This window comes from Nerophis ophidion, linkage group LG22 (assembly GCF_033978795.1).
Source record: "Nerophis ophidion isolate RoL-2023_Sa linkage group LG22, RoL_Noph_v1.0, whole genome shotgun sequence".
NCBI lineage: Eukaryota > Metazoa > Chordata > Actinopteri > Syngnathiformes > Syngnathidae > Nerophis > Nerophis ophidion.
In genome coordinates this window covers 11,803,883-11,827,709 of record NC_084632.1, presented here as the reverse complement: position 1 = coordinate 11,827,709, position 23,827 = coordinate 11,803,883, and the positions used below count along the sequence as shown (strand labels likewise).

General features: G+C 40.8%; 3 protein-coding genes across 3 annotated transcripts in view; 2 read left to right on the top strand and 1 right to left on the bottom strand.

Moving 5' to 3' along the window:
- LOC133540574 (arf-GAP with coiled-coil, ANK repeat and PH domain-containing protein 2-like) overlaps positions 1-23,827 on the top strand; it is a 1,007,806-nt gene that overhangs the window by 50,532 nt on the left and 933,447 nt on the right. The window lies entirely within an intron of this gene.
- Positions 15,592-17,857, top strand: LOC133540573 (uncharacterized). Its single transcript, XM_061883281.1, has 2 exons — positions 15,592-16,504; positions 17,063-17,857. Exons 1-2 carry the CDS (start codon positions 15,677-15,679, stop codon positions 17,387-17,389), a joined length of 1,155 nt encoding a protein of 384 aa, XP_061739265.1. The 5' UTR covers positions 15,592-15,676; the 3' UTR covers positions 17,390-17,857.
- On the bottom strand, positions 17,387-22,921 carry LOC133540572 (uncharacterized). Its single transcript, XM_061883280.1, has 5 exons — positions 22,557-22,921; positions 21,846-22,451; positions 20,579-20,710; positions 19,356-19,679; positions 17,387-19,022 (listed from the first exon to the last, which is right to left on the bottom strand). Exons 1-5 carry the CDS (start codon positions 22,635-22,637, stop codon positions 17,961-17,963), a joined length of 2,205 nt encoding a protein of 734 aa, XP_061739264.1. The 5' UTR covers positions 22,638-22,921; the 3' UTR covers positions 17,387-17,960.

Sequence of the window (23,827 nt, the reverse complement as noted above, 5' to 3'; positions counted from 1 at the left end):
GACAGATGTACGGAGAGGAAGAGCCTGGGAGTGGGGAAGGAAGAGCCAGCGAGATGAGAGAGAGGAAGTGCAAAAAGGAAGTGAGCGAGCAAAAGGAGGATTTCTGTGAAATGAAAATAAAAATGTATATTTAGTGAGAGAGACGTTTAGGTCGAGCAAGGGAGAGGCCACGGCTCGCCTTCCTCACATTCAGCCGTGGAACAATTGTTGTCTATCAGTCTGTCGGCACCTAGGGCCACAGAGGGAGTGCCAGGCCGGGAGTGACAAGGCGCTGGCATCAATAAGCTATTGTCTGTGCCGGAGTCTCATTAAAAAGTTCCGACGCGAGCCAAGCGGCCGTAAAGTCTCTTCCACACAATCTTCTGACGTTTACGTTACTCGCTTTTACACGGCCTTCGCTAAAATGGAAAAAACGCGGACGAGATGCAGACAGAAATCTTGTGCGCTCGTGTGACCTATATACAAAAATGAGAGGTATTTTGTTTGAACTAAGCAAAATTATCTGCCAATAGAACAAGAAAATTTGACTTGTCAAGGCTTTTCAAAACAAGTAAAATGAGCTAAACTCAATGAACCCAAAAATACCTTAAAATAGTACATTCTCACTATTAACAACTGTACTACTATATGAATATGGATTTTCTATTGTTTCATTGAAAATAAAACAACGTACATTTGGCTGTCATTTGTTTTAAATATTAGACACAATTGTGTCAAAGTCATGATTTTTTTTTCATGCTTGAAATAAAAAAATGTGTACTTTAAAAAAGTAGTTTTGTACTTGATATTCTTAGTTTCAATTGTCAAGACTAGGACTATGGTGTGGATTGTTTTCCTGAGGTGCGAAGCGACTGGATCGGACACGGTAAAGACATCTTTTAATGAATCTATCAACAGTGAAAACAAAAGGCACTCACAGCGGAGGTACAAGATTTGGCGAAGAAAACTTACTATAGCTATAAGTTACTACAACGTAAACTATGGACATGAAAACATGAACTAAAAAAACTCACTAAACTGTGGCTTGAATGAACAAAAAAAAACTTACATGGCAAGAAAAGAGCGGCATGAACTATGACCTGGACAGAGTACTCAGTGTCAAGAGTGCAGGCTGAGTGCCTGGCAACTACAGGCTTAAATCAATCAATCAATCAATCAATGTTTATTTATATAGCCCTAAATCACAAATGTCTCAAAGGACTGTACAAACCATTACGATTACGACATCCTCGGAAGAACCCACATAAGGGCAAGGAAAACTCACACCCAGTGGGCAAGGAGAATTCACATCCACTGGGATGCCAGTGACAATGCTGACTATGAGAAACCTTGGGGAGGACCTCAAATGTGGGCAACCCCCCCCTCTAGGGGACCGAAAGCAATGGATGTCGAGCGGGTCTAACATGATATTGTGAAAGTTCAATCCATAGTGGCTCCAACACAGCCATGAGAGTTCAGTTCAAAGCGGATCCAAGACAGCAGCGAGAGTCCCGTCCACAGGAAACCATCCCAAGCGGAGGCGGATCAGCAGCGTAGAGATGTCCCCAACCGATACACAGGCGAGCGGTCCATCCTGGGTCCCGACTCTGGACAGCCAGTACTTCATCCATGGTCATCGGACCGGACCCCCTCCACAGGGGAGAGGGGGACATAGGAGAAAAAAGAAAAGAAGCGGCAGATCAACTGATCTAAAAAGGAGGTCTATTTAAAGGCTAGAGTATACAAATACGTTTTAAGGTGAGACTTAAATGCTTCTACTGAGGTATCATCTCGAACTGTTACCGGGAGGGCATTCCAGAGTACTGGAGCCCGAACGGAAAACGCTCTATAGCCCGCAGACTTTTTTTGGGCTTGAGGAATCACTAATAAGCCGGAGTCTTTTGAACGCAGATTTCTTGCCGGGACATATGGTACAATACAATCGGCAAGATAGGATGGAGCTAGACCGTGTAGTATTTTATACGTAAGTAGTAAAACCTTAAAGTCACATCTTAAGTGCACAGGAAGCCAGTGCAGGTGAGCCAGTACAGGCGTAATATGATCAAACTTTCTTGTTCTTGTCAAAAGTCATGAAAACATGAACTAAAAAACTCACTAAACTGTGGCTTGAATAAACAAAAAAACTTACATGGCAAGAAAAGAGCAGCATGAACTATGACCTGGACAGAGTACTCAGAGTGTCAAGAGTGCAGGCTGACTGCCTGGCAACTACAGGCTTAAATAGTGGTGACGTGATTAACAACAGGTGCGTCAGTCCAAATGAATCAGGCGCGTGACACGAGGACAGGTGAAAACTAATGGGTTGTCATGGGAACAAAACCGGGAGTGAAAAAATAGGAACTGACAAAATCCAAAAACCAAACAGATCATAGCCAAACTAAACATGATCACCAGGACATGACATCATGCATGTTTTACTCGATATCGGTTGTAAAATGGGGCTGGCGTGGCACGGTTGGGAGAGTGGCTGTGCCAGCAACCCGAGGGTTCCTGGTTCAACCCCCACATTCTACCATCCTACTCACGTCCGTTCTGTCCTTGAGCAAGACACTTCACCCTTGCTCCTGAATGATTGATTGATTGATTGATTGATTGATACTTTTATTAGTAGATTGCACAGTTCAGTACATATTCCGTACAATTGACCACTAAATGGTAACACCCGAATAAGTTGTTTAAGTCGGGGTCCTGGTTAGCGCCTTGCATGGCAGCTCCCGCCATCAGTGTGTGAATGTGTGTGTGAATGGGTGAATGTGGAAATAGTGTCAAAGCGCGTTGGGTTCCTTTAAAAAAAAAAAAAAAGGTAGAAAAGCGCTAGACAAGTATAACCTATAATCCAAAATCTCAGCAACAAGCAGTAATATCTTACTGAGATCATTTAGGACCAAAACCCTTAAAACAAGTAAAACACTCTAACATAAAATCTGCTTAGTGAGAAGAATTATCTTATCAGACAGAAAATAGGCAAATATCACCCTTATGTAAGATATTGAATCTTACTTAGATTTCAGTTTTTGCAGTGTACAAAGAACCCGGCCTGTGGAGTTTTTCACCACTTTGGTTGAGACGTGTCAGGAGTACACTGCAGAACTTGCCAAGAGGGGATGGGTACCGCTCACCGTACTTGGTACCCCGGAATCGATCAAATTATTGGTATTTTTGTGTCTTAACTAGAGATGTCCGATAATGGATTTCGATATTATCCAACTCTTGATTACCGATTCCGATATCAACTGATACCGATATATACAGTCGTGGAATGAACAGATTATTATGCCTAATTTTGTTGTGATGCCTCGCTGGATGCATTAAACAATGTAACAAGTTTTTCCAAAATAAATCAACTCAAGTTATGGGGGGAAAAAAAGCCAACATGGCACTGCCATATTTATTATTGAAGTCACAAAGTGCATTATTTTTTCTAATATGCCTCAAAACAGCAGCTTGGAATTATGGACATGCTCTCCCTGAGAGAGCATGAGGAGGTTGAGGTGGGCGTAGTTTTTGGGTAGGGGGCAGCGGGGGGTGTATATTGTAGCGTCCCGGGAGAGTTCATGCTGCAATGGGTTCTGGGTATTTGTTCTGTTGTGTTACGGTGCGGATGTTCTCCCAAAAATGTGTTTGTCAGTCTTGTTTGGTGTGGGTTCACAGTGTGGCGCATATTTGTAACAGTGTTAAAGTTGTTTATACAGCCACCCTCAGTGTGACCTGTATAGCTGTCGACCAAGTATGCTTTGCATTCACTTGTGTTTGTGAAAAGCCGTAGATAATACGTGATTGGGCCGGCATGCAAAGGCAGTGCCTTTAAGGTTTATTGCTGCTCTGTTCGTCTTCCACTCCGTACAGCTGCATTTTAAAAAGTCATGCATTTTACTTTTTGATACCGATACCGATAATTTCAGATATTACATTTTAAAGCATTTATCGGCCGATATTATAGGACATCTGTAGTTTCTGCATCTTGGGGTCACACTCCCTGTGATCATGTGCTACTGGGACAACTTGTCAGGATTAGGACTTGGGCGAGGGTTGTTTTCCCGAGGTGCAAAGCGATTGGAGTGGACTTTGGGGTTTGTTTTTCTAGAAGGCAAAGGAAAGTTGGCACGGGCAAGGCGTGAATGTAAGTACATATTTTAATTTCGACACTAACTACAAAAAAGGAAGCAAACAAAAGGAGCTCACAATGGAGGTACAAAACTTAACTATGCAAACAAAAAAAAACTTGCACTTTGGCATGAATAACGAACTATAAACAAAACTTACTTGGCATGGAACTGTGAAATATGGCATGACGTGAGTAGAGGTATCGAGGGGTAGAAGGCGGTAAACGGTGATGTTGCCAGGACAAAGAACAGAAACAGACCGCTTAAATAGCAGTGACATAATCAGTGAAAACAGGTGCGAGACATGAGGACAGGTGAAAACTAATGAGTTCCTATGGTAACAAAAAGAACCAGGAAGTGCAAAAACAGGAACTGAGTGTACCAAAAAACAAAACATGATCACACAGACATGACACAACTATTAATCGTAGGTATTGTCTGTAAACTGAACCCATTTTGTTACAAGTGTGTACTTTGTATTACCTTCTGGCCTCTTTATTACCAATATCGTACTTTTAAGAGAACATTCTTAAAAACATTTGCCTATTGGTACTTGAGAGTACTTCATGGTAAAGTCTTAAGTTTTTTAAAATGAGTACAGGCAATAATGTGCAGTCAGATCAAAGTGCAGGACATTTTCTTTTTTCCAAAAACAACTTAAGTATTTTATGATTAATTTTATTGTACATGTAGTGACCTGTGGAGGCAAATGACTCAGATTTGGTGGACTTAGTTGTAGTGCAGGAATTTGGATGTCATGGATGCAGTGACAGTTTCCGTGTTTTTGTTACATTGTCGCATTTCATTATCCTTTGGGGATGTTTTTTTTTTTTTTCCTCCATTATTGTTTTGTGTTGCCTGCCACAACATTTCCCACTCCTTCACAGAGGTCAGTAGTTGCACCAAGAATAACCAGAACACATTTTTCCAGTAAAGTTCACTCTGTGTTCACTATTTGATGTCGCAATCTGGCTTTATGTGTGTAACCCTGTAACAGAATATTGTTTTTTTTTGGTCCCTTTCTGGTCATTTATGTATTATAATGATGAATACTATTTGACCGGGGAGCACGGTGGGAGAGGGGTTAGTGCGTCTGGCTCACAATACGAAGGTCATGAGTAGTCCTGGGTTCAATCCCGGGCTCGGGATCTTTCTGTGTGGAGTTTGCATGTTCTCCCCGTGAATGTGTGGGTTCCCTCCGGGTACTCCGGCTTCCTCCCACTTCCAAAGACATGCACCTGGGGATAGGTTGATTGGCTACACTAAATGGTCCCTAGTAGAGATGCGCGGATAGGCAATTATATCATCCGCAACCGCACCACTAAAGCTGCATTGACCCTAGACCTCAGGAAACACAGTGGACCAAGACCAGCAGATGACATGGCACCCCAGACCATTACCGATTGTGGAAATTTGACACTGGACTTCAGGCAACGTGGATTCTGTGCCTCTCCTGTCTTCCTCCAGACTATGGGACCTTGATTTCCAAAGGAGATACAAAATTTACTTTCATCTGAAAACATAACTTTGGACCACTCAGCAGCAGTCCAGTCCTTTTTGTCTTGAGCCCAGGCGAGACGCTTTTGACTTTGTTTCTTATTCAAGAGTGGCTTTACACAAAGAATGTGACAGCGTACGTCGGTGCGTGGTGGTTCTTGAAGCACTGACTCCAGCTGCAGTCCACTCTTTGTGGATCTCCCCCACATTTTTGAATCGGTTTTGTTTGACAATCTTCTCCAAGGCGCGGTTATCCCTCTTGCTTGTACACTTTTTTTCTACCACATCTTTGTCTTCCCTTCGCCTCTCTATTAATGTGCTTGGACACACAGCTCTGGGAACATCCAACCTCTTTGGCAATGACCTTTTGTGTCTTGCCCTCCTTCCTTAAAGTATCAATGGTCATCTTTTGGACAGTTGTCAAGTCAGGAGTCTTCCCCATGATTGTGTGTCATACAGAATTAAAACGGGAGACCATTTAAAGGCTTTTCCAGGTGTTTTGAGTTAGTTAGCTAATTAGAGTGTGGCACCAGGTGTATTCAATATCTGACCTTTTCACCATATTCTAATTTTCTAAGATGTTGAGTTTAGGGTTTTTATTGGTTGTCAGCTATAATCATCTCCTTTTTTGCAAAAAACACTTGAAATGTATCAGTCTGTTTGGAATGAATGTATACATTCTACGAGTTTGACTTTCTAAATGGAATTAATGAAATGAATAAACTTTTTCTCGATATTCTAATAATATGACCAGCACCTGTATAACAAGGCCATGTAACACAGTGGTAAAAATGCCCCTGTTCCAATTTTTTTGCAGTGTGTTGCTGCCATTAAATTCCAAGTTAATGATTATTTGCAAAAATAAATTAAGTTTCTCTCTTCGAACTTTAAGTATCTTGACTTGGCAGGAGCTCTGTGCTCTTCTGTCATCCTTTTGTGTTTCCCTCTTGTTTTCATGTGTTATTATATTTTTTTTGCTTTTTGGTCCGGGACGCTTTGGGACTGTGTGACAAGAGGTGCCACTTTCGTAACCTCTGTGGTGCTATTTTTGGGGACTTCTGGATCTGCCTCCCGGGAGCCTTTTGGCCATGGAGACCAGCTGCTGGGTGTCTGCCACATCGGAGTCAGTTTGGAGGGACTGGAGGAGATGCGGATGAGGGGACAGGGCTGCGGAGCTAGCACTGAGCGCCGGGACGGAGAGGCTTCGCGGTGTCTTGGCTGGGTGAGCAGGTGTCGGACACCTCAGTCACCTTGGACGTATCCTCGGTCATCCATGCGGACTGGACACTGGCCGAGAGTGGAGTCGGCTGTCTTGGTTGCTTTGTTGGGTCTGCTCCTGTCTCTGGCCATGCTCCCTCCACCCCAGCGGACGATGGTGTGGAACACTGCAGAGGCCACCACAGTGGATATGTTTCTTTTAGTTTTTATTCAAAAGCTGTATGTAGAAGTGTCTGGTTGTATCTGCTGCTTTAATGTCTTTAATGTCCTCTGTGTTCTTTGATGTTTGATGTTTCCCTCTAACACACATGGAAGAGGGATGTGTACTATGGCTATGAGTTGTTGTTTTTTCCCTTGGCCTCAGTCTGCACCTCCTCTCCAGGGCCCAGGCTAAGACCGATTTTTTTTAATTTTGTTTTAATCTTCTATTCCTCCTCCTTGTTTACCTGTATCTCATCTTTTTTGTAAGGGGCGCTGGAAGCCGGCAGACCCGTCAGCGATCCTGTTCTGTCTCCCTGTAATGTTTGTCTGATCTTGAATGGGATTGTGCTGAAAATTTTAATTTTCCTGAAGGAACTCTCCTGACGGAATAAATAAAGTACTATCTAATCTAATCTATTCAATTGAATATGAGTTGAAAAGGATTTGCAAATCATTGTATTCTGTTTTTATTTACCATTTACACAGCGTGCCAACTTCACTGGTTTTGGGATTTGTAGAAATGGCAACAGCGAGGGATGAACGCCCCACAAGGAGAGGATAGAGAAAGAGAAGGAGCTTATTGATGGCGGTGCGGACTACAATGGCGGGCACACGCAAATCTTCGGTACTTATGCAGATCCCAAATATGATCAGCAGGTACAAGAAGGTAAAAAAAAAGACCAACCATGTCAACTGTCGACACACCGACTCAGTTGTTGTGCAGTACCACTCCCGTGCAGCTGTGAAGTGTGACCACAATAACAAACTGCAACATATTTACTCTCGGAGAGGCAACATTTCACTCGTGTTTTGGAAGTCACTGCACCATGCAGGTGTCCCTCATTACAGCCCGTGCACCATGTTTAGTCTCCAAAATTACGCTCGCTCCACAAAAAGAGTTATGAACGGCGACCGCGGGAGTCGCGTGTATTTGTCTAAAAGGCGCGTTAGCGGTTTGTAAAATAAACCAGAGACATTTAAGTAATTGGAGGTGAAGCCTTCCATCTCGTTCATCAACAGCTGAATGAATACACTTTAGAAGCCAGACCTAATGGGGCACCGAGGGTTTATTTGACTTGAGCCCGCTCCATGAAAACACGGCTCCTCCGTGACCTGCTGATACTGTATTTGTCTTCATTCTTACCGTGCCAGGAGATTTCTCCCGGTGCCACCACCTGCAAAGGCGGGGCCAATATGCTTCTGGTTAGGGGGAGGACACGTATAAGCCAACTGAGTGCAGCTATAAAAAAAAGTCAAAAGTTTTTCTGTAACTACACACTTTCCCTGATGATGATTTAGGCATAAAAGACTTTAAACACTGTCAAATAAATACCTGCAAAGGATAAAGGAGCACTTTCAGGCTTTATCAGTCCCGTGTTAGTGGTGAGAGAGGAGTGCTGTGTTTATGTTTGACTGCAACAGGAGTCTTTAAACCATATACATTCATAAATATCCATAAAAAAGACATTTATAGAAACAGATAACCATCCCTGTAGAGCAGTGGTTCTCAAAAATGTTTCAGTGACGAACCCCCTGTTAACATTTTTTTTTAATTCAAGCACCCCCTAATCAGAGCAAAGCATTTTTGGTTGGAAAAAAAGAGATAAAGAGGTAAAATACAGCACTTTGTCATCAGTTTCTGATTAATCAAATTGTATAACAGTGCAAAATATTACTCATTTGTAGTGGTCTTTCTTGAACTATTTGGAAAAAAAGATATAAAAATACCTAAAACTTGTTCAAAAATAATCAAGTGATTCAATTTTAAACAAGACAAACAAGTCAATGGCGTTTTAAAATTGTGTTTTTATCACCTTCGTCTTTTAGTAAAGGTTAAACCGTTTTTATCTTTAAACCTTTTTGAACAAGTCGTGCATGCTTTTATTTCAAGTCGCCTGGACTAGTGCAATGCACTTTATGCTGGCATTAGCCAAAAAGCTCTCTCCCGGTTGCAGTTAGTCCAGAACGCGGCAGCACGACTTTTAACAGGGGCCAGGAAACGCCAGCATATAACCCCAATTCTTGAGAGTTTGCACTGGCTCCCTGTTCATTTTAGAATTGATTTTAAATCATTGCTGTTTGTTTTTAAATCTTTACATGGACTGGCACCTCAATATATCTCGGACCTTATCCAAATTTACATCCCTGCGCGCGCTCTGAGGTCCGAGAGCCAGTTCTAGCTCGTGGTGCCCAAGACCAGACTTAAGACCAGGGGAGACAGGGCCTTCTCTGTGGTCGGCCCTAAGCTCTGGAACACTCTGCCCCTCCATGTTCAAACTGCTTCCACAGTGGAGTTTTTTAAGTCTCGTCTTAAGACCCACTTTTATTCTTTGGCTTTTAACACTACGTGAGTTGTGTGGTCCTCTGTCCTCTGTTGTCCTCTGTGTTTTTTATACACTTTGATTTCTATTTTACTGTTTTAATTGATTTTACCCTTTAAAATAGTTTTTAATCAGATTTTTTATTTATATTGTTTTTATTGGTTTTATATTTATTTATTTTTTGTTTTTATTCAGTCATTTGTGGAGCATAATATATATATATATATACTTTTTTTAAATTTTATTTTATTTATTTCTTTTTTTTTTTTTACAATTGTTTTTAACATGGCTGTGCAGCACTTTGGAAACGTTATTGTTGTTTAAATGTGCTATATAAATAAAGTGGATTGGATTGAATTATAATTAAAGCTGCAAGCAGCGATGGATGGTACCGCTTTGGCTGCTGCCCCCGCGACCCAAGCCCAGATAAGTGCAGATGGCCTTAAAGGGGAACATTATCACCAGACCTATGTAAGCGTCAATATATACCTTGATGTTGCAGAAAAAAGACCATCTATTTTTTTAACCGATTTCCGAACTCTAAATAAGTGAATTTTGGCGAATTAAACGCCTTTCTGTTTATCGCTCTGGAGGGGATGATGTTAGAATGTGACGTCGCCGAGGTAATACAGCCGCCATTTTCATTTTCAACTCATTGTAAACATTGGGTCTCAGCTCTGTTATATTCTGTTTTTCGACTATTTTTTGGAACCTTGGAGACATCATGCCTAGTCGGTGTGTTGTCGGAGGGTGTAACAACACTAACAGGGAGGGATTCAAGTTGCACCACTGGCAAGAAATCTGCCGCCAGACCCCCATTGAATGTACCAGAGTGTCTCCACATTTTACCGGCGATGACAGACATGGCACAGAGATGTATGGATAACCTGCAGATGCATTTGCAACGATAAAGTCAACGAAATCACAAAGGTGAGTTTTGTTGATGTTGACTTGTGTGCTAATCAGACATATTTGGTTGCGGCGTGACTGCCAGCTAATCGATGCTAACATGCTACGCTAATCGACGCTAACATGCTATTTACCGGCGGTGCTCAAGCAGACATGGCACAGAGATGTATGGATAACATGCAGATGCATTTATAACAATAAAGTCACAGAAATCACAAAGGTGAGTTTTGTTGATGTTGACTGCCAGCTAATCGATGCGAACATGCTATGCTAATTGATGCTAACATGCTATTTACCGGCGGTGCTAAAGCAGACATGGCACAGAGATGTATGGATAACCTGCAGATGCATTTGCAACTATATTACGTTTACTTCCACCCACATTTAATGCGAAAAAAACACTTACCAATCGACGGATTTAAGTTGCTCCAGTGTCACGAGATGCGAAAGTCCCGATCGTTTGGTCCGCACATTTTACCGGCGATGCTAACACAGCTATTCAACCATGCTATGGCTATGAATAGCGTCAATAGCTATTCGCTCAATAGCTTCAGTTTCTTCTTCAATACTTTCATACTCCAACCATCTGTTTCAATACATGCGTAATCTGTTGAATCGCTTAAGCCGCTGGAATCCGAGTCTGAATCCGAGCTAATGTCGCTATATCTTGCTGTGCTATTCGCCATTGTTTGTTTACATTGGCAGCACTGTATGACGTCACAGGGAAATGGATAGTGGCATCGCAAATAGCGAAAATCAAACACTTTAAAGCTTTTTTAAGGGATATTCGGAGACCGGTAAAATTTTGAAAAAAACTGCAAAAAATACAACATGCCACTGGGAACTGATTTGTATTGTTTTTAACCCTTTTGAAATTGTGATAATGTTCCCCTTTAAAACAGTCAGACACCATATGTAAGTACCCAAAATAAAGAATGTTGGACGGTTGTTTTTACGATATGCAGGCAAACGACAACTTTAAAACATACCGGCTTAGCTACGGCACCTGGCAGCCCTCTTGGTATAGACGATCACAGTCCCTCCCTCACGAATGTTGGTGCGTGCGCAACAGCAGCAGATGGTATATAAAAAAAACGGAAAAAAACCCATCTCTCTCACTGTGACGCGCACGTCGGCCATCTTTGAAATTATTTTGAGCGCAGCGGTTCTTTGAAGGCTGATCAAATCTAAACCGTAGCAGTAATTAAAACTAGTTCTTCAACTTTTAGTCAGAAGGGTTCAATCTCTCTGCTGTGGTAGTTTGAAACCGAAATGACAAACTCGCTCAGAGGAGATAATGTTTGATAAAAAGCTAAATTTTTTACAACTTTTGAATTGAAGTGCGAATAGCAAACTTCCTGTTGATTATAGCTGAGGGATGTGTGTGTATGAAATATAGGTCTAACTGAGACCTACACAGTGGTTTTTGTTTCATGCTTCTACGACGTTCCTACTGGATGTTAGATACAGTTTTGTCTCTGTTTTCTTCTAGGGGGCGCTAGAGCGTAATTTTGAGTTTTTGGGTTTGGTTTTTTGATTACATTGCAATTTTTACCAGTCCTGATGTGTGTGTCAAATTTGGTGATTTTTGAAGCATGTTAAAGGGGTCAAATTACAGTTTAAAGAGGTGGCGGTATAATAGACAAAAATAAAACCTTAGAAATTCAATAGGGTCCTCTGTCCCAAAGGGACATTCGGTCCCTAAATAAAGATTTCTACACATAGAAGTAATCATCAACTTAAATTGCCGTTTTTGGGGATTTTAATAGAGATCCAACTGGATTCATGAACTTAATTCTAAACATTTCTTCATAAAAAAAGAAATAATTAACATCAATATTTATGGAACATGTCCACAAAAAATCTAGCTGTCAACACTGAATATTGCATTGTTGTATTTTTTTTTCACAGTTTATGAACTTACATTCATATTTTGTTGAAGTATTATTCAATAAATATATTTATAGAGAATTTTTGAATTGTTGCTATTTTTAGAATATTTTTAAAACCAATTCACGTACCCCTTGGCATACCTTCAAGTACCCCCAGGGGTACGCTTACCCCCATTTGAGAACCACTGCTGTAGACCACAGTTGTTAAACTCAAGGCCCGCGGGCCAGATCTGGCCCTCCACGTCATTGAAAATAATGTGTCAATAAAATACCTTATATTTTCTTTCTTTACTTTCTTACGAAAAGGTACAACCGTGTTTTTCGGATCGCCCTGGCCGAAAAAGGAATAAATAAAGAAGGAAAAAAACATATATATATTGCACTTGAGCATTGTTTTTCAACCACTGTGCTGTGAGTTAGAAAAAGAAGAAGAAAAAGAAAAAGAAGAAGAAGAAGAAGAAGAAGAATGGACTATATTGTCATTATATTTGCATATAACAAGATTAAGGACTCCAACTTAAGGTGCGGTAGTAGGAACATATATGGGCACAAAAGGTAATAAAGGAAAAACTAACAATTGAAATAAACAGACTACTATCTAATAAAAACAATATGCAATCCTGTACAATATACAAAACCCTATAGAAATAAAAAAACTGTACAATATGCAGAACAAGAAAAGAGTACCGAAGTAATAGTTGCAGTCTGGTGTGCCGTGGGAGATTATCTAATTTCACCTATTTGGTGTCAGGTTGGGTTGGTGACGAACCCCGAGATGCAGAGAAGGTAAAACATTATTTAATCTTCAAAAATAACGAAAAGAACAAAAACCAGGAACCAGGAAAGGACAAACTGGAAACAGGGAACAGGAACCAGCAAACAGGAAAGCAGTCTACGGCATACAGGAACAGTGACAAGTCCGAACACCACATCGACAGGTATTAGCGAAAAGAGGTAACGACAATAATCCAGCCCTGACTGGAGGAGGAAGCGGGCCTAAATAGTGTCTGGCTGATTGACACCAGGTGTGGCCAGGTGCCAATCAGCCACAGCTGAGGGGACACAGCACTCAGGGAGACAAACAGGAAACAGAGCCAAAATAAGAGTGCTGACAGGAACTAAAGACAGGAAACACAAGACAAATGTAGAGGAAAAACTAAGACATAGACCAAACTGTCAGGTACAAACCTGACATGTGGGTTAAAAATAGTTTTTGCTAATCAGTAATTATAGTCTACAAATGATGTGTTATTAAGTGTCGGTGCTGTCTAGAGCTCGGCAGAGTAACCATGTAATACTCATCCATGTCAGTAGGTGGCAGCTGGTAGCTAAGGTGTCGGAAACAGCGGGAGGCAGTGTGCAGGTAAAAAAATGTGTAATGCTTATACAAAAAATAAACAAACGGTGAGTTCCCCTAAGAAAAAGCATTGAAGCTATGCAGAACCAAAATAAAACTGAACTGGCTACAAAGTAAACAACAACAGAATGCTGGACGACAGCAAAGACTTACTGTGGAGCAAAGACAATGTACATCCGAACATGACATGACAATCAACTATGTCCCCACAAAGAAGGATACAAACAACTGAAATATTCTTGATTGCTAAAACAAAATAGATGCAGGAAATACAGCTTAAAGGAAGACATGAAACTGCTACAGAAAAATACCAAAAAAAGAAAGAAAAAGCCACTAAAATAGGAGCACAAGACAAGAAGTAAAACACTAAAAACAAGAAAACAGCAAAACAAGTAAAAATAAGTCAGGGCGTGATGTGACAAGTGGTGAGATTACACCTACTTTGTTACAACAGCGTGGCTTCGTAAAAAAAGAGTGCGGGTACTTTCCTGGCCCGTCTGCAGTCCAGACATGTCTCCCATGGAAAATGTGTGGCACATTATGAAGTGTAAAATACGACAGCAAGACCCCGGACTGTTGAACCACTGAAGCTCTACACAAAACAAGAATGGGAAAGAATTCCACTTTCAAAGCTTCAACAATTAGTTTCCTCAGTTCCCAAACGTTTATTGAGGGTTGTTAAAGGGGAACATTATCACCAAACCTATGTAAGCGTCAATATATACCTTGATGTTGCAGGAAAAAGACCATGTATTTTTTTAACCGATTTCCGAACTCTAAATGGGTGAATTTTGGCAAATTAAACGCCTTTCTGTTTATCGGTCTTTTAGTGATGACGTCAGAACGTGACGTCACCGAGGTAACACACCCGCCATTTTCATTTTCAACACATTACAAACACCGGGTCTCAGCTCCGTTATTTTCCGTTTTTTCGACTATTTTTTGGAACCTTGGAGACATCATGCCTCGTCGGTGTGTTGTCGGAGGGTGTGACAACACTAACAGGGAGGGATTCAAGTTGCACCACTGGCAAGAAATCTACCGCCAGACCCCAATTGAATGTACCAGAGTGTCTTCACATTTGACCGGCGATGCTAAGACAGACATGGCACGGAGATGTATGGATAACCTGCAGATGCATTTGTAACGATTAAGTCAACGAAATCACAAAGGTGAGTTTTGTTGATGTTGTTGACTTATGTGCTAATCAGACATATTTGGTCACGGCATGACTGCCAGCTAATCGATGCTAACATGCTACGCTAATCGATGCTAACATGCTATTTACGCTATCTGTATGTACATTTGAAACTAGATACCCACACTTAATGGGAAACAAACACTTACCAATCGACGGATTTAAGTTGCTCCAGTGTCACAAGATGCGAAAGTCCTGATCGTTTGGTCCGCACATTTTACCGGCGATGCTAATAAGGCAGCCATGTTATGGGCCACTTCATTAGGTACACCCATGCTATGGCCGAATAGCGTCAATAGCTATTCGCTCAATAGCTTCAATTTTTTCTTCAATTTCGTTTTTCGCTATCTGCCTCCATGCTCCGACCATCTGTTTCAATTTATGCGTAATCTGTTGAATCGCTTAAGCCGCTGAAATCCGAGTCTGAATCCGAGCTAATGTCGCTATTTCTTGCTGTGGTAACCGCCATGTTGTTTGTATTGGCAGCACTGTATGACGTCACAGGGAAATGGACAGTCGCATCGCAAATAGTGAAAATCAAGAACTTTAAAGCTTTTTTTAGGGATATTCCGGGAGGTGTAGAATTTTGAAAACAACCTTGAAAAATAAAACAAGCCACTGGGAACTGATTTTTACGGAGCCCCTAAAGGGACATGGGGATTTTTTTTTTTTTAGACATGTATCTCGTGCGCACGAGAAACTATCTCGTGGCCACGAGAAAGTTTCTCGTGGCCACGAGAAACTTTCTATAAAAAAAATAAAAACTTCTTTTTTTTTTTTTTTTGGAATAAAAAGTTTCTCGTGCGCACGAGATAGTTTCTCGTGGCCACGAGATAGTTTCTCGTGGCCACGAGATAGTTTCTCGTGCGCACGAGATAGTTTCTCGTGGCCACGAGAAACTATCTCGTGGGCACGAGATAGTTTCTCGTGCGCACGAGAAAGCATTGGATGCGTGCGTGTGGTTTGAGGTGTGTGTTAAAATGGCAGTTCAGGAGTTAATTCGGCTGTATTTCCAACTCGGACTTCATTGTAAGGACATTGCTGCTTTGCTTGCAAGTCGTCATCGGTATATTGTGTCTGAAAGACATTTAAAACGAATTATGAAGGCATGTAGTCTGTTTCGGCGCAAAGGATACACCTCTTTGGATCGCGTGGTAGATTTCATTCAGCAGCAGTTACAAACAAGTGGCCTGCTGTGTGGATATAGGTGGATGTACACTAAATGCAAGGAGGATGGATTACACGTCAAGAAAGAAGAAGTACGCTTAATTCTTAAAGAACTTGACCCGAGGGGTGTTGAACTCAGAGCAAGGAGACGGCTCCATCGTCGCAACTATTTCGCAAAAGGGCCCAATTATATTTGGCACTTTGACTCTTATGACAAACTGAAACCATTTGGTGTCTGTATAAACGGCTGTATTGACGGATTCTCCCGGAAAATTATCTGGATGAATGCATTTACGACCAGCAGTGACCCAAAAATCATTGGAGGCTACTATATGGAGGCAGTGAAGAAATTTGGTGGTTGTCCGAGGATTGTCAGAGGCGATCGGGGCACTGAAAATGTTAAAGTCAGAGACTTTCAGCGTTTTCTCCGTCGCAACATTGATGACGGTTCTGGTATTGACAGCTACATCGAAGGGGCAAGCACAGCAAATCAGCGCATAGAGAGTTGGTGGGCTTTCCTCAGAAGAGAATCAATGGAGTTCTATATCTCTATGTTCACTGACCTGAAGGACCGTGGTTTGTTCGGTGGCACATACTTGGACCGAGGTCTAATTCAGTTCTGCTTTATGAGCTTCATTCAGGTAAGCGACAATGCATTGTTTTATCTATTTTCTGATGTTTTTATTGACTGGCATGCACACACATGTAATATAGCAAGTGCATCTCTTTTTTACAAGCGGGCTGCAGAGATGGAATGAATCAACAGTACAACAGTGCCATCTAATGGAAAAACTACTGAATTACATTTTCGTTTTTGTCTTTTAACATCCTTCCATGAGCAGACAGTGGGTGTGAATATTAGCACTTGTGTCTCATGTCTATGTGTCTTCTTAATTACTGTTATTGGTGTCCTACAATACCCTATTAATTCATCATCAGTGTCGGGGGGTTTGGTAGCCCTAATAACCCCCCCCCCATACAAGCATAGTGGGCAGCAAACTGTTTTTATTCATTTATGTTTATTAATTTATATATTTATATTTGGCCTTTTCCACTCATTTTCTCCTAACGTCATCAAAAACCTCAAGATTTAACATAATTTATTTGAAGTAATCTCATAACTAAATTAAAGAGCACATGATGATAATAACAAATTGCATATTAATGTACTTTTCTTTCTCTCTGTACTGTTTTTCCAGGATGAATTAGACGAGACCATCAATGTGTGGGATGCACATGTCATCAGACCATCAAAGAATGACAGGGTGCCCAGTGGTCGCCCCCGAATCATGTACATGTTCCCAGAACTCTACACAACTTGTGATTGCATTTCCCCAGTGGACAGAGCTGATGTACAGTTGTGTCAGAGTAACTGCACATTTCGACCAGCAGTGCCATGTGACACAGACATCTACAACATCTGCAACATTCTGATGGCAGAGTCACAGCTGCATCTTCCAGCTGATGCTTATCAGGCATTGGATTTGTACCTTCACTTGAGGAATGAGATAACATCAACTCTCTAATTTGAGATGGATTTTTATTCAGATTATTCAGAGCTACAACATGTCCACACTGACTACACTTGAACAGTGCTATACCACAAACATTAAGAACATTTTGCAGCAAAACTGAGGTGCAAATAGGATTGATATGTCACTATATGCACACTGACTGCAAAGAGAAACAAGGCAGGACATGAAAGAGGAAATGAACAGAACTGAACAACCATTAGAAATGTATTGTACTTGCATTGAACATGAACTTGTTTGTTGAATGATGACATAAATTCTGAACATTATTCAGAATAACAATTGTATAAAAGATGCACATGAAAATGTAATAATTGTACAAAAAGGGACATTTACCTATGAGAACAGACCCTGCTGACTTATCAAAATTATTAAACTGTCTTGTGGAAAAAAAACTGAATCTCAATGTACTAACAATTTACAGAAAAAAATAAGAAAATAAAACAATTTTAAAAATGTAAACGGTCTCTGTTTTAATAAGAACAATAAATGAAAATCTGTAGAAACAGTTTTGCATCAGACAAATGCAAAACTCAGTGTAGAAGATAGATGTGCTTTCCATTCACTACATAATATCCATTGTGAAGCAGTCACCAGACAAGACATTATCAAATTCTTTGCGAAACTCAGGGTATGTGATGTAAGTGCATGGTAACTCAAGAACTGCTCCACATGTGTGTGCTACAGGCCTGCGACTTAAACCACACAATGTGTTAAAAATGACTTCAATTGTGTCTTTGCACAGCACAGTAGATCCTGTGCAGAAGCGGAAGAAAATCTCCAATTTTCTTTGGTCGATGCTTCTCACATTCCGTAGCAGGTGGTTAAGAGCAGTCTGCTCTTGTGGATTTAGGCTTTCAAGTGAAGGTTTTATCATCTGGGCCACTTTCTTGTTAGTTGGCATCTTAGATTCATATATCTCCATTATGTTGTCTGTGGTTATGAGCGTTGGCATAGCATTATGAACACTGGAGTGGAAACAGTCAATTATAAACTTTGGCTCTTGAAGAAGAGCTTTGTGGGCCATTGTTAAAATAGCAGCCCGTAAATTATTTTTAGGGGGCAGGCAGTGTGATCCCATTCTGGAGAAGACATCAAGTAAGTCCTCCTCAACAGTTTCATCAATGGTACCCTGTAGTGCTTTTTCAAGCGACACACGCTCATTTTCTGAAATAAATCTGGCAAATGACATCATTAATAGTTCTTCATCCACTGAGCTAACTCCTTTACAACAGGCAAGAACAAAGGCTGGTGACAGTCTGATTGGTAGGATTTTGTGGTCCAGGTATCCTTTCAACCACACTCTTCCGAGCGCTTGCCATTTCTTCTCAGAATAGTCTGGTCGTAGCTTGGGTACTCGTTCATCTTCCCCCTCACACTGGTCCAAGAAGTGGTCCCAGAATGCGGAGTACGCCTCTCTTGACACACCATCACTGTCCATAGCTTTCTCATTTGTAAACTCCATTCTTAGACGAGCATTCAGTACTTTTGGATCCATGAAGACATTAAGGACATCATCAACTATGTTTACTCGTCTTAATTTCAAAATAAGGATTTCTTTGTCAAATGGATCTGGTGATGCTGGAAGACAGCTTGATGATACAGGACCATCATTGAATGTGGAATGCTGCAAGATATTTTAAAAAGGTAATTAAGTGTGATTATTGATTGATTAATCCTTTTGTGAACAGAAAAGAATCAAAGATTTTGACAATCAATGTATCAAATAGCATGCAAAAATGGTGATAATGTTGTGGTTTTAAATTTTCCGCTTTTCTATTTCATACAACGATGCATTAAATTACAAATGAGTTTTGGAATGGTTGGATGAAACATGAATCTAAAAACATATGCTTAGGATGAAAGATCTTCGGATGGTAATGTTACAGTTTTTGTACATTTTAAAAATGTAAAATGTAACAATTTTACAGGACTGTAAGACGTTAGTGCTACATTGTACCTGCATGCTGCTCAAGTCATGTGGATTCCAGGGAAGTGTGGTGTCTTGAGAATCACTATCATCACCAACAATGGGTCCAAACTTCACTTCAGAGTCCTCAAGAGATTGTTGAATGGCAGGATTAAGAGGGGAATCTGAGACATCACTTAACAACTGGTCTGCATCTTGACTTGGCACAGCCGTTAAACAGTCATCTTCAGATCCATGCCTTCTTGTTGACTGCTGAGTATGACTGCCAACATCCTCAGTAGGTTGTGTATGCAGGAGCTCTGTGTTACCCATCTCAGGAGTTGCTGATCTTGACTGGCTGATTGTCTCTCTTCTCTATTGATCATTTCATATAAAAAACAAGAAAACAAACAAATGTATTATCCATCCATCTATCCATTTTCTACCGCTTATTCCCTTTAGGGTGGCGGGGGGCGCTGGTGCCTACTCAGCTACAATTGGGCGGAAGGCAGGGTACACCCTGGATAAGTCACCACCTCATCGCAGGGCCAACACAGATAGACAGACAACATTCACACTCACATTCACACACTAGGGACCATTTAGGGTTGCCAATCAACCTATCATATTATCTATAGTTTGAATAATCTCATCCAAGCTGCCGGGTACTCCGGCTTCCTCTCACTTCCAAAGACATGCACCTGGGGATAGGTTGATTGGCAACACTAAATTGGCCCTAGTGTGTGAATGTGAATGTTGTCTGTCTATCTGTGATGAGGTGGCAACTTGTCCAGGGTGTACCCCACCTTCCGCCCAAATGCAGCTGATAGGCACCAGCAACCCCCGCTATCCCAAAAGGGACAAGCGGTAGAAAATGGATGGATGGATGGAAGCTGCTATATATATTCATGTGACTATAACACTCTGCACCTGAGTAAATTATTTGGTGTATGCATTTTTAATTAATGTAGGATAACATTTAAAGCATTCACAGACTTCCATCTTAACTGCAGATTTAAAACTAAAACTATAAATTATGGTTTCTTAAAGGCCATTTCTGTGCCCTCATATATTTCACCTGTGATTTATAATAGACATAGCTCCTGTGTCATGCAGATTTAATTTAAATGACACTACAGGAAACTATAACTATAAAAATATGTTTGAATTTTAATGAATACTGAACATTTTGGTACAATAAAATCTTCAGACAACACAAGTTCAGTACTGTTTAGCAAAGACTGGTTCCATAAAAATGCAATACGAGTGCTTACTTGTTCATGGTTTTGCTGCATTGAGCCACTTGGAGATAGATCTAAATCAGAGGAGTTCTCTGGATGATCCACTTCATTGAGTCTCCTGGTCCTGTTCCTCAAGGATCGTGTCTTCATTGTTCTAGACCTAGCCTATAAAACGGTGAGCAGCAAATTGTGAGCAGCACATTGTGAGCTTATACAGACTTGACATAGAAATAAGACACTAGATTTATCCTAAAAAAAAAAAGACATCTGTGAAAGTACAGATCACATTGAATAAGACCACAGGTAAGAAAGCAAACGTGAATATCAACATCATATCCGTCATATAAGACAGGTGTGGTACACAACCATAATCAGTATTGGCGCTAGGAATTTTCAAAATGGGGCCCCACACTAAATTTTGGGGGTTCCACTTTTTTGTAAGCTTTTTAAAACAAATGATAAATGTATGCATTATCCTGTTATATCTCACATTCTGTACTGTGTTTTGGAAAAAGGTTGTTATCGACGTTACTTAATCCATTAAACAAATAATACAAAAGAAAACACATTTTAATGCATATGTAAATGTCTTCAGTTATAAACATTCATTCACATTCTTCTTTCCTTCATGGATTCTAACTTAATTTGTTTCTGTATTATTATTTAATAAGTGGTAGGTGTATTTATTTCAGTATAAAAGTGTAAACACTTTTTTGCTTGGGTCATGAAATGATGATAATGGTGTGCCAGGGCATGCATACATTTTCGTTTGTTTGTTTTATACCCTTTTTGTCAAACAAAACTATGTTTTTTTGTGGCAAACAAACATCCATCCATCCATCCATTTTCTACTGCTTGTCCCTTTCCGGATCACAGGGGGTGCTGGAGCCTATCTCAGCTGCCTAGGATAGTTCAATAATTCATAAAAACATACATTTTCATTCAATATTATGTTTTGAGCAATGACAGTTTTAAAGAAAAAACAGCTTTGTTTTATTAGTCAACAGTGCACCTTTTTCTAAATTACATTTCACCTCTAAACTTTTTCATTCCACTTTTGTTATTTTTTGTTTATTTTATTAGTATTTTTAGAATGTGACGTGGGCCTTTAAAACATTAGCTGTGGGCCGCAAATGGCCTGCGGGGCACACTTTTGACACCCCTGCTAGAGATAATAAAACATTAAATCTGATAAGTCTGTGGATAAAAAGCAGAGCCTGGCGACGCATGCAATCAATATAAATGGAATACCTACAGTAATCTATGTATTGATATCACAAATGTGGCAGAGGATAATTACCTTCAGCGGCGTTTTCTGTGTTGGCTCCATGTCCGATGATTCATCAGAGAGAAGTAGAATGTTGTTAGACTTGGTGGCTGTGTAGACGCCTAGCATTTTTAGTTTAGTCTGTTCGTACAGCTGGCCCACCGTGACTTCACGGGGCACAGGACTGTGACTGTAATCACAAATGTCAAACTCGAAGTCTTCTATCAGTCCTTTTGATGAATGCCCATTTGCAAAAAACAAGCATTTGCCAACTGTCTCCAACAGTTCACCCATAGTCACTGATTTCTGGACCGACAGATTCCGTGTTCCTCCTCCTTTTCTCGTTCTAACCTGGTGATACATTCCACTCTCAAAGTGGAGCCATCCCATTTCAACCCGCCGGGTGATTTTGGCTGCATTTTTTTGGCCAGTAGCGGTGCCTTGTACAGTATTAGGAGTTCTTAACCTGTCTCTTAATTTCTGCATGAGGGAGGACTTCACTGTCTCGGCTCCACCCGACTCTTCGTTTGTCACAGTTCTTTGACGGCAAAATGCTCTGAGCGCAAGTCGATCCCCATATCTTTCGATATACTTGCTTAACTCCTTATCTGTCATAATGCCTATGACATTGGTGTCGATCTGTAAAAAGCAAAACGTTTGCTAAATGGTATTTCCTACAGTAAAATAGCAACATTAAAAGTAGGCTATTTCTTACTTTATATAAAAGTTAATAAGTTTCCTCACCTTGTCTTCTTTTAGTTTGTTGATGACACTTTCAGGTATATTCCGCATTTGAAGGAACATGAATAAATCTACAGCAGCCATCTTTGTTTAATAACAGGTATCAAAACTGCTGAGCGACGGGAGATTATGGGCGAGGGAACGTCTTTGTTGGAAATAGAGCCGCATAAACTCCTAAACTGCCATTTTAAAACACACCTCAAACCACGTGCACGCATCCAATGCTTTCTCGTGCGCACGAGAAACTTTCTCGTGGCCACGAGATAGTTTTTATTTAAAAACATTTTTTTTAATTTTTTTAAATAAAAAGTTTCTCGTGGCCATGAGAAACTTTCTCGTGGCCACGAGATAGTTTCTCGTGCGCACGAGATACATGTCTAAAAAAAAAAAAAAATCCCCATGTCCCTTAAAAAAAAAAAAAAATCCCCATGTCCCTTTAGGGGCTCCGTAGATTTTTATTGTTTTTAACCCTTTTGAAATTGTGATAATGTTCCCCTTTAAAAGAAAAGGTGATGTAACACAGTGGTGAACATGCCCTTTCCCAACTACTTTGGCACGTGTTGCAGCCATGAAATTCAAAGTTAATTATTATTTGCAAAAAAAAACAAGTTTATGAGTTTGAACATCAAATATGTTGTCTTTGTAGTGCATTCAATTGAATATGGGTTGAAAAGGATTTGCAAATCATTGTATTCTGTTTTTATTTACCTCTAACACAATTTCCCAACTCATATGGAAACGGGGTTTGTACACTTGACGTTTTAAGAATGAAAACCCCCGATTCTTCCATGGGTCATCTTCCTCCGGTTCCCGGCTAAGTGTGATTGCTGCTGGCTGTAATTATGAGCAACACTAACCAGGCTCGGCCTGTCAACAAGATGGAAAGAGCGACACGTACGTGGTTTGAAACCGTATTCCTCTGGAGAAGCCTTTCCTCCGAAGTGAAACCGGCAATAGTCCTCGTCTCCCCACCGTGAATCCCTAAATTAGAGCGATGCGTCAATGAAACCGAAGGCATGCTGCGTGTGAACCGTGACTTTTACGGTTCAGGTTCTTTCTCCGACACGACTCCTCTGCCAAGAAATTGGGTGGTTGGGCTTAAAGACGGCGGGTGGTCAGAGTCCAGTGTCTGTGGAAGACATCATTGCTCGGGTGATCCTGTTTGGAGATTCCCACCTCTGTCATCTTTACACCGGGGTCCTGTGCTATGGTTTGTGACCGTGACAACCACCGTTGCTCTTGAACGCGCACCTCGCCCTTCCTGCCCGTCAGAC